Source organism: Sinocyclocheilus grahami, unplaced genomic scaffold (assembly GCF_001515645.1).
Source record: "Sinocyclocheilus grahami isolate Dianchi unplaced genomic scaffold, SAMN03320097.WGS_v1.1 scaffold8.1, whole genome shotgun sequence".
NCBI lineage: Eukaryota > Metazoa > Chordata > Actinopteri > Cypriniformes > Cyprinidae > Sinocyclocheilus > Sinocyclocheilus grahami.
The window spans coordinates 3,374,847-3,386,766 of NW_015505187.1; the positions used below are offsets into that span (position 1 = coordinate 3,374,847).

The 11,920-nt window shown below is 36.7% G+C and overlaps 1 protein-coding gene across 7 annotated transcripts in view; it reads left to right on the forward strand.

Moving 5' to 3' along the window:
- LOC107590640 (synaptotagmin-1-like) overlaps window positions 1-11,920 on the forward strand; it is a 237,901-nt gene that overhangs the window by 224,337 nt on the left and 1,644 nt on the right. For all 7 annotated transcript variants that reach the window (XM_016279544.1, XM_016279534.1, XM_016279553.1 and 4 more), the window contains one exon: window positions 9,440-9,573. In XM_016279544.1, the coding sequence (XP_016135030.1) occupies window positions 9,440-9,573 (134 nt within the window). The remainder of the gene's footprint in view (window positions 1-9,439; window positions 9,574-11,920) is intronic.

An 11,920-nucleotide genomic window follows, 5' to 3' on the forward strand; every position in this document is an offset into this window, starting at 1 on the left:
ATAATAATAATAATAATAAATGTTTCTTGAACAGCAAATCAGCATATTAGAATGATTTCTGAAGGATCATGTGACACAGAAGACTAGCGTAATGATGCTGAAAATGTAGTTTTCATTTCAGAATTAATTTCATTTTAAAATATATTCAAATAGAAAGCCGTTGTTTTAAATAGTAAAAATATTTCACAATATTACAATGCTGATCTTTGGATCTTTCTATTCATCAAAGAATCCTGAAAAAAAATTTACTCAACTGTTTTAAATATTGATGATAATAATAATAATAATAATAATAATAAATGTTTCTTGAACAGCAAATCAGCATATTAGAATGATTTCTGAAGGATCATGTGACAGAAGACTAGCGTAATGATGCTGAAAATGTAGTTTTCATTTCAGAATTAATTTCATTTTAAAATATATTCAAATAGAAAGCCGTTGTTTTTAATAGTAAAAATATTTCACAATATTACTACTTTTGCTTTATTTTGGATCAAATAAATGCAGGCTTGGTGAGCAGAAGAGAATTCTTTAAAAAACATAAAAAATACAGTATTTCTTTTTTACTGTTCTTACTGTTCAAAAACTTTTGACTGGTATTGTGTGCAGGTGGGGGAAAAATCTTAAAATATTACAATAATATCATAGCCTAACATGTTTGCATCCAGTCAAATTCCTGCCTTACATAATGTTTCACCTGAATACACTAAGAAGATGCATTGTGTTGTGAATGCTCTTTTCATGTTGTCTTTAACACGGTTTCAAAAACCCTTTCATTTTCTCATAGCTGCACGAGGTTGTCTGTATGTAAATGCAAAGTCATTTTTAGTATATCTTTGGCTTTTAAAATCATGTAATGTGTATACAGTCATTCACAGCTACAAATCCCAAGGGCATCGAAATGTGGCTTGAAATGATCCGACACTTTCCGAACCTACGGCTGTGCGGAGAGCTGCGCTTTATCATCTGAAGTAATATTCGGCTCTGGTGAATACATGAATACATTTTCACTGAGTAAATTTACAGCTCGCCGTTCACAAATCAGTCCTCATCTGTGCCGTAGCCACTTATGAAAAACATCCCGGTCTCGTCCATCTACACTTCCCCACCTCCCTCGCCGGTTCTCTCGCACCTGGTCTGTCTCAATCCTGCTGTCAGAGAGGCGGACAGGCCATCAGTACCAGACCCACCTGCTGGGAGCCAAGAGGCCTGACTTTACTTCTCATCACTCAGAGAGAGAGAAGAACAGCTATTAGCAAACTTTCTCACTCTCTCCAGTCCATTAGCGATCCAGATTAAAGTCGGCTATAAACTGTCAGTCACGTTTCACAAGGTACTCCAACACGCCGCTGAAATTAACACCGTTAACAGTTCTATTTAGGGGTTCGTGTTTAGAGGACTATAGTTTTCACGATGTGATAACTACACCCCCAAACCTCCTATCGAGTTTCATTGTAGGGCTTGTTGAATTGGTCGTTTGCCAGATCGATCAAATCCTGTGTGAAAATTGTGCAGTTAAGGGTACTTTCACCATCAATTACTGGGTTTTTGCCAGACTCCAATGGTTTGTTTTGTGAAATGAACCTTTTTGACAAAGCGCTCAGTGTTTCCACTGATTTTACTAGAAAAACATTTCTGTCCCTGCATTCTCTCTCTGCTTTTCTTCTTGTTCCAAGTTCGTGAAAATGGCTCAGATTTAATTGTTGTTATAGGGGGAGTTGTTCTCCCAAAGGAATCACTTCAGAGCATGTCCAAAGAGCTGTCACATGATTAGAAACAATAGGCCCGCATGGATCATGCCAATAATTAGTGACTGTTTCCATTGTGATTCAGCTACAGGGAGGACGACTCATCAGAACACTATAATTTATCCTTTTCTCTATTCAAACCCTGTTTACTCTCCGTAATAACACAAGACGTGGTTGTTGCAGCTAAAATAAATATAATTTGAATTAATTCACCAGAGCAGTGCTTACCAATTTCTGTATTTTTCCTCATTATGCTTTTTGGGGTTTAGATTATTACTTGAATATGCATATATACAAATTGTATTTAAGTTATGCAGTATATCGGTTCATGTGTGTTCTGTGAATAGAGCTCGTGACTATGGCATTGCTAGTGCTATGTTATATTGCTTAGGCTACTGTACTTTTTCAAAGCCTCAAAAGGCATTTGGACACTTCATTCACACTTAAAGGGATAGTTCACCCAAAAATGAACATTCTGTCATTAATTACTCACCCCCATGTCATTCCAAACCTGTAAAACCTTCTTTAATCTTCGGAACAATCCGAGAGCTTTCTGACCCTGCATAGACAGCAACACAACTGACACATTCAAGGCCCAGAAAGGTAGTAAGGACATCATTAAAATAGTCTGTCGTAAACACGCATTGAAGTCTGAAACAGAACAGAAGAAAATGTTGAATAAAGTCGTTATTTTTGTTTTCAAAACGTATTCTTGTTTCTTCATAACATTACGGTTGAATCACTGATGTCGCATGGACTATTTTAATGATGTCCTTACTACTTTTCTGGGCTTTGAACGTGTCAGTTGTGTTGCTGTCTATGCAGGTCTTACAGGTTTGGAACATGATGGAGAGTAATTAATGACAGAATTTACATTTCTGGGTGAACTATCCCTTTAAATTTGTAAGAATGTAATCAGATATCAAAATATCGAATCCAGTATCATTCATTTCAAAACAATCAATCAATCAATTGATCAATTTATATTGATTGATTGATTGTTTTATATATACATAATAAATATACACAGTACACACACATTTATTATGTAAACAAAAACGCTTATTTTGGATGTGATTAATCATGATTAATCGTTTGACAGCACTAATTTAAACAAAATAGGGGTTGAAATTGGCACTATTTTTTTTAATTAGCATTTATATAGCTTAGGGTGGATGCAGTACATGCAGTCCAGCACTAGGAGACACCTATGAGTCTGTAGACCATACCTGACTGAATGTCCCAGAGCCAATGAAAACATACCACATCAGAGACAAGGGCCAGTTTTATTTTCACTTGGATTTTCAGTATCCCTTCTAGATGAGCTTCTCAGGTGACTATATGAACCATAAACACAAGTCATTACAGGCTCTGCCAACTACTTGAACCACAAACTTCTGGCTTGGCTTCTGTGTGAGTGCAGATTACCACAGATTTCCCCAACAACCTCAAACCTCAGGCACTCTGTTGCCAAGCAACCAGGCAAAAGCACCACCGTTAATAGTGTTAGACCCAGAGAACTTCTGTTTAAGTTCAACATCATAAATAGCCCTACTGCATGTTTTCACCTTATTAAACGTGGATGGAGCGAGCGGCCAGAGCTCTGAAGATCCTGCAATGTTAGTGTAAGTTCAACAGGAGGTGCTGTGCTGCTCTATAATGAGAAATCTATCTTTGCATCTCATAGAGACTGAATAAAATGTTTTAGCATGCATTCCATATGTGATCCCCCTGTCATACTGTGAAGTTTCATGAATGCATAAGGGAAATAAGAAAGCATACTTTTTTTGTTGTATCACAAAGACCTTTTTTCATGTATAATACCTTTAAAAAATGCATTTAAAATTGATTTTGTGCTACTCAGAGCCATGCCAATGTTCTTTAAGTTACAGGGAATAGTCCTGTACAGTTTTTACAACAGTTATTATTTGTATTAGAAATATCAAAAATCAGTTTTTTGTTTTTTTAAACATGATATATTGGGAAACTGATCAGCAGTTTGCTTTCTGAATGACTAATTTGCCATTTAAAACGCCTCAGTCTGCTTGTGTCTGCAGGTATAGCTAATTCAGTTTAGACAGTTTGCTAGAATTTTTAGTGTCTGTGGTGTGAAAATGATGAAGAACTATACATGTCACTGCGAGACACTGACCATGTTGCCAGATCCAGCTATTATACACTTCCTTGGCCTGATCTTTTCCTCTTAATTTGACACTTTGGAAAGTTAGTAAAGTGGGAAGTTGCAGTTTAGGGTTAGCAATAGCTTTATCTTATCTTATTTACAAAAGGACTTATTTGAACAATATTTTATTTATTTTTTGGTTTTTATTTGTTTTCATAGCAATATCTGGCAACACTGCATCATTGACACAAAACAAGTAGGTTACAGAATTAAATGAAATATCCAAACACTGGCCATGAAGAAGTCTATGCTATTTCATTCATTCAGCCGGTGTGCCTACACTCATAGAAAATAATGTATTTGAATTTTAAAGACGTGGCGCGACGCGACGCTGCGCTTCTCATCCGGTGTGCGACCGCCTGAAACACTGTTTTTTTTCACCTCCGTGCCCAAACATCTTTGTTTGGGCTTCCGAAAGCGGATGATGTCAGGAAACAGTGGTTGCAATTTACTTTTTAACTCTGTCCCTGAGCATTATAACCCCAATTTGCTATTGTGTGCTGCTCATTTTACTGAGGACAGCTTCCACAACACGAGTGAGTAGTGCCAGATTCGCCAAAAGCTTTTGTTGAAAGACGGAGCAAGGGGCGTGGCAGTACTGAAACACCGTCTAAGCTGTTCGCCAATCACAACGCACTGGGACAGCTAACCAATCACATTTTGTTTTTCGGAAGGTGGACCTTCATCAAAGCCGGAACTAATTGAGCCGTTTGAGTCAGGATGGGGAGAAAGGTATTTTAATAATGTAAATTATGTGAAAAATAATGCGTTTTTCAAACCACCAAGCATGAGAGCATGTTCTAGTACACCCCCAAAACAAAATCAAGACTTTGTAAAAGAGCATAATAGGACCCCTTTAACAATGTTCATCCAATGTTCAGAGAAAACATCTTTCACAAACATCTACTGTCTCGTTTAAAGTTTTTAGTGTACAAGTTGTATTTGTAGGTGTTATTATAGCACAATTCCATGGTCTTACACACCCTCAGCTTATGATCAGTGAGATCTACACTTTCAAAAACTGCATGCCTCAGATTTTGTACTGCCCTACTCCTAATATGGTATGGGTGAAGAGTTCAGCATGCCTTCTAGGTCTCTCTCTCTTTCTCTCGCTCTGTTTGGAATGTGCTACTCTGGCTTTTTTTAGAGAGATAAAAACTATTTAGATTAGTTGCAAAATGAAGAGGGAATTGAAAATACCAGAGATTTTTTGAAATCTCTTTTGGGGCAGAGCAGAGAAGGGTGATGGTGACAGAAAGAGACATATCAGGGAGAGAAAAAGTTAAATGAAATGACATATTGGACAAAAGGTAATTCTGAAACATGGTTACATCTGTCAAATTCAACCATTTCTCTAACCGCTGCTATATCCATTTTGTATTGTAAGGCCAGTACTTAATTTGTAAATTGCGATGTCCCGGAACAAAGTGGGGTGACGGATCCGGCATGATTAGAGGAGGGAGAGGTAACGGAGCATTCGCGCAGTGGAGGACCAGCTTACGTAATTAACAGCGTGCATCTTCTTACAGTCATGAAAGAAATTGAAAAGTCATGAAATTTTAAAACAGCCATTTCCAGGCCTGGAAAAAGTTTTGGAAAAGTCATGGATTTTTTTCCTTAAATCTCTGTATAATAGAATTATGTTTAATCTGCTTTTTAGTTTATAATGAGGGAAATTCCTGCAAACATATTCAATAGAGCATGTTGGTTAGATGAGTAAATTTCTGAAGGATCATGAGACACTGAAGACTAGAGTAATGATGCTGAAAATTTAGCTTTCATTTCAGAATTTATTTCATTTTAAAATATATTCAAATAGAAAGCAGTTATTTTAAATAGTAAAAATATTTCACAATATTACTATTATTGCTGTATTTTGGATCAAATAAATGCAGGCTTGGTGAGCAGAAGAGAATCCTTTAAAAAACATAAAAAAATACTGTTGTTGTTTTTTTACGCGGCCAAATACACACAAAAAATGACGTCAAAATGGCCGTCCTGGCGACTATCCACGTAAACACAGTCGGTTTTTTCTTAACTAAATGTAAACATCTGAGAAAGAAAACGCATGTGTATCAGTATTGAATCCATGTATTCGGGTTTGTGAGAGCAGCCACGTCGCATCTCTTTGCGCGCTCAAGTTTGTTGTTTCGAATGTAGATGCTAGGCAAGCCTGCTTATAATAGAATTTTTTTTCATGAAATATATGCACGCTATAGGTCAACACAAACGTCTTTCATTGGCACGTGAGGAGGGGATCTGTCAAATGAGGTGCCGGAGCAGATTTCGGATAAATTCGGAGGTAGCACTTTGTGCAATTTGTGCTTGTTCCAGCACAAATTAAGCCCTGTGTAAGGCTCAGAAAGGCATATGACATCTCCCCTCTTTAAGTCTCAGTATAACATACAAAACATACCTTAACTCCCTTTTTCAAAAGGAAGATGTATAGATGTAGAATCAGATATTGTTTTGATATTTTATCCTTTATTTGTATTCTGTAGTTTCCATCAAAAGGTGATTCTAAGAGAGGTGAGTCTGAATCAGTAGTGGAGAAACAGATGCGAGATGCATGATGGAAACAGAATATAGATGCTGGAAAATGATAGATAAGATGGATAGTATTTTGAGGCCCTGGCAGAGATTGATGTGCCTGAATGGCAGTAATGTAACAGGGGAATACTGGAGGGCACACAGCTGTCATGTGTAAATAAAAGCTTGTACTATCCTAACACATACCACAAGAGATTTGTATTGGAGCCTCAGCAGGAGCTGCAGGTGCTGCATGCAGTGTTATTTTGTGATATTTGGATAAATGTAAGAATATAATTAATAATAGAAGATTGTGATATTTTTTGTTGTTGTTGTTTTTGTAAATACAAAATTGCTAATTTCAACATTTTGTATTCACTGAAACTAGGAGTGGTAGTACATTAAAATAATTAAATAAAGTAATTATAAATAATTAACCCCTTAACTGTCACTCACATTTTTGAACATAGACATGAAAGTGCACGATCCAAACTTACATTTTTATAATTCACCAGAAAACAAAAAACGAAAACATTTTGTAACATGATATTGATGTACCATTTTCATGGTAATGCAATGTTTGATTTTAAAATGGGTTTCAAAGGATGAATTTTGAGATTTAAAGTTTTCAATTGATATATGATGATTTCTGATGATTTCTAAAGTGTGATTTAGACTTTTTTTTGACAAAGGTCAGAACTCCTGTTACGATATAGATTTTTGAGGTGCACTCTTGTCATAAATTAATCTATTACTTTTCCTACATAATTTTTAACAAAAACATTGGTAAAATATCTATTTAGGAGTCTTAGACCTTTCCAACGATACATAGTTTGTCATGATTAGATTAGGATTTAATTGTACTATAGTGACGTAAACTTAGGCGTCCCACAGAGGGGACGGGTGACAGTTAATGGGTTAAAATAAATTAGTTAAAGTCTGTAATTTCAGACATTAAAAAATGTAATGTTCTTCAGGGTTCACACTCTTTATGGTGAATAAATTAACATAACTTTTTGACAGTTTGTGATAAAATAAAATTAAATATAAAATAAAATAAAATGTTTGTAGACAAAAATAGAAATTTACCTGCTGTTTCTATCTGCTAAAATATTTTAGAACAGAAAAAAATTATTTTAGAGACTAATTTATTCAGTATTGATTATTTTTCATTTGAATGCAAATTTACATGACTTAAAGGTGGGGTAAGCGATTTCTGGTAGCCAATGTTGACATTTGAAATCACCTAAACAAACACACCACTACCCCAAAAGGGTCTCGCCCTTATTTTGATAGCTCCACCCCACACATACGTATGCAACCCAGGCAACGATTAGTTCTGTGAAACAAAGCAAAACCAATGTTACACCGTGTCTACACCGGACGCGAGTGGCGCGGCACGACAAAATACTTTGGAACTCATTATAATCAGTGATGCTGTCTACACCATATAGTTATATAAACAGTACATATCTATGGTCTACACTGGATGTGGCGTGGCATGACACGACAAATCCCCGACAGAAAACTGCTGCTGGGTTCTATTCATGACGTCTTGACACAAATTTCTAATGATATTCAACGGTCGCTTTGTCGCGTCCAGTGTACTAGACAGACTTTAGCTGTTGCGGCGCAGACACAGTGTTACTCACCTATCGAGAAGAAACAAAGCAACCTCGGCGTCCGATCGCAGGCCTTCCGCTCCTTGAGTTCTCTCCAGCACTGGAAAGCTGATCCGATATTTACACGGGTCCTACTTCTTGCCTTATTGCCTTAAGCCTTCTTTTGTTTCGCAGTTGTTTTCCTCGTTTGTTTTTTATCCGCCATCTCTATCTTTCTGTCGCTCGGCTCGGCTAATGTCCATCCTGTGCACTGAACGCTCTCTCATGAGTAGACACGCCCCTTACTGCTGATTGGCTACAAGTTTGTTTTGCTAGTCGGCCCGAATCAGTTTTCTAAAGCGTTTTTGAAAAATCGCTTACCCCACCTTTAAAGGCACAATATGTATTTTTTTGCCACTAGAGGGCGCGTATTCAAAACAAACAAAGAGACAAAGGCGTAGTTTGATGACGCCGTGACTGAGTGTGGAATCGTGGGAGTTGTCATCTTCATCCCCACAGCCGATGCAATCCAACGGGACTCGGGCAGAAATCATGTTCATGGGTGAGCTAATGTATTAAAGATTTATTAACGTCGTAGTATGAAGCAGGGTGAGGCTGAAAGCCGTCGAAGCAAAACGAGGCCGCTGAACAAGCGTGACATACGGCTCGAAAGCAGCTGAGCTTTTATTATGCCACAGTCGACCGCTTCCGCTTCCGGAAAGCAGCGGAAGTAAGCACTGTTTTATCATACTAGATACGTTTGAACGTTCTGTTATAATGCTACTCTGTGCGGTCGTCACCGGTCTATTAAAACGCACAACATATTAAAGCGTCTTTGGTGTTTCCGGAAATCGAGGGGGTATGACGTCATTGGCAGGCGACACAATGACACTATGGACACGCTCCGTGTCACTAGTTAAAATTGCTTATTTCTCTGGATTTAAACATTCTTCTAAACATTTGGGATAATGTAAGTACACAAGTCAGCTAAATATATAAAACTGTTCTAGTGGTTTTTGGATATTTTAATCAAAAAATCTTTCATATTGTGCCTTTAAGATTTAATGGGTTTTCCTGATTTAGAAATTACACTTAAAATTCCCTGGTATGTCCAGGTTTTTCAAGACTGTGGGAACCCTCATTCTTGAATAAAAATTGCAGTTGTTGAAGGAATAAATCAAAATAAGAAAATTGTGTTACATATTTGAGCTGTTTTAGCCTATTGTAGTTTTTTTGTCTTATTTTAAATCAGTTTAAGCAATCTTGTGGCCCCCTTGGAAGTGTGCTGAGGCCCCTATTGGGTCCCAGTCACCTGCTCTAATATGTCATAAAAACTGGAGTATTTTCTCATGCTATGTCCTGTATATGTGTGTTTTTAGATCCCTACGTCAAGATTCACCTGATGCAGAATGGCAAGCGGCTGAAGAAGAAGAAGACGACAATCAAAAAGAACACCCTTAACCCTTACTACAATGAGTCTTTCAGTTTCGAAGTGCCATTCGAACAAATCCAGGTAATTCAGGGTTTTTTTACTTGTACTGAAACCGAGCTCTAATATGGCAACAGTAAATTAAACGCAAATTCCCATTTTCATTATTGTCATTAAAGACTAATTAAACAAATCCTGTTTTGAAATTTATAGAGAATAATTGGCAAGCAACAGACGAAAAGTTACTTGTGAAATGGGATAAGGCTCGGTGTGAGGCTTTTAAAAATGTTTTGTTGCTAATTATTTAGAGAATAAAATGGATGCAATGCTTGCTAGTGCAATACGTATAAAATTGCTTCAAATTGATTTAGCATTTCACAGTTCAGGGGATACATTTTATGCTTTGAGTGAGCTGCTTTGAATTCAAAGTGTGTCTGGGGGTCTGTTAACCAGAGAGGCCTTTCTCCCTTCCCATTCACACCAAGCAGCAGACATTTCTAAAAGTGGCTATCCCCAACTAACAGTTCCTTGCTCATTGTACATCCCTCAATATTTCATTACATGGCAAATTAGCTCTGGCTCCCGAGAACAATGGCCCCAGGCCTGTTCTCACTGGTCAGTGAAGTCCAAGCGGAGAGGTGGATCGAAGGATAATCAGGGCTCTGAAGACGTTCATTCATATTGTCTGCTCGTGCGCGGGTCGGATCGGGCTCAAAGTAAGCAAGCTAAGAGCGAGCCATTGACCCAGAACTCACACCGATCAGTTGTGTGCTCACAGTCAATTTACAGAGTTGTTCGGACCTCTATGGTGGCACCCGCTGGCCTTTCTTTGGTATCTACTGTCATGCTCTTCAAAGACCCAAGCTGCTATAGAGTAACAGGCCCTTGAAAAGACCATCACACTGAGATAATTGTAGTGGTACATAGGAAAATGGTCAATTTGTATTTTGTACATAATTTTTTTACATACATTATTTTGTATTTTCAGTCATTGTTAAACAATGTTGCCCAGCAACCCATCGTGATTAATCACATCCAAAATACAGTTTATATAATACATGTGTGTATAAAGTTTTGTTTATGTAATATATGTGTGCGTACTGCATATATTTATTATGTATATAAAGACACACACATACAGTATATATTTAGAAAATATTTACATGTATTTACAGTACATGTTTATATTGATCTTCATGTAATTTATATTATATATAAATACACTTAATATATAAACATAACTTATTTTTCTTAAATACATGCATGTGTGTATTTATATATACATAATAAACATAAACAGTACACACACGTATATTATGTACACAAAAACTTTTATTTTGGATGCGATTAATCGCACATACTGTATATGGGTCAATTTTTTGAAATTGTATACATGAATACATGAATAAATAAGCTTTCCATTAGGGCTGTGCGATTTGGGGGGAAATATCAAATTGCGATTTTTTGACAGATATTGCGATTGCGATTTAATTTGCGATTTTAAATTTGCAAAGTCAAGCTTCAGCTCAATATTGTCAATAATGTGCAGCACAGTATGGGTATCATTACCCTGCTGAAAAAAACAATAGAAACCATCACAGAAATTCTTATAGTTTCCATTAAACCATTACAAAATTCCTTTTTGTTTTGGGCATTATTCCAATTGGAATTACTGTTGTTCTATTGGTTGCCATCTGCCAGATTACATCCCACCAATAGAATCCATCAAATAGACACCATTATAGTTTACATTAAAACCAAACAAATTCCCATTATAACCCTGAAATCCATAAAAAAATTTTATTGTGTTTTGGCAGGGGTTCTATTGTTTTTTTTTTCAGCAGGCAAGATTATAATAGTATAACTACTTTTACAGAATTAACTTAATTACTGAATTTCACAGAAAATATATATATTTTTTTATAAATTAACTATTTCTTAAGTCAATTATTAAAGTATTACATATGTTACATAAACGAGCCGTCCGTGCCGCGGGATTCGTGCCGCGTGGGGCAGAGAGGAGCGAGTATGAGAAGCATTCACAGACACAGGCTGTGTGTGCGCTCTTCTGAATTGGGAATAGCCAACATGCATTATAAACTTATTTCAAATTAATCTGTTGGGGAGATAAAATGTGTAAGATAACGTTCACGTACTAACAAAAACATCTAAGAATGTATCTTTTATTCTCCAGTTCTGAAAACAGAACCAATACAGGAGCTTTTGATATGCGCTGTGACCCAGCTCTTGGAAATTACCTTTTTTGTTCGTTGTCTGTCATTTCGAAGCTTAAGTTGCATAAGTTTTTCTTTAGTTTTAATTTGCCTAACTATCGATCTGACCCAGTAGACGCCATAATCCCACTCTGTCTCTCTCCCGCTTTCTGTTTTTTATTTTTTTAAATGGTGGGTGTTTACGCAGTTGGCTAGAG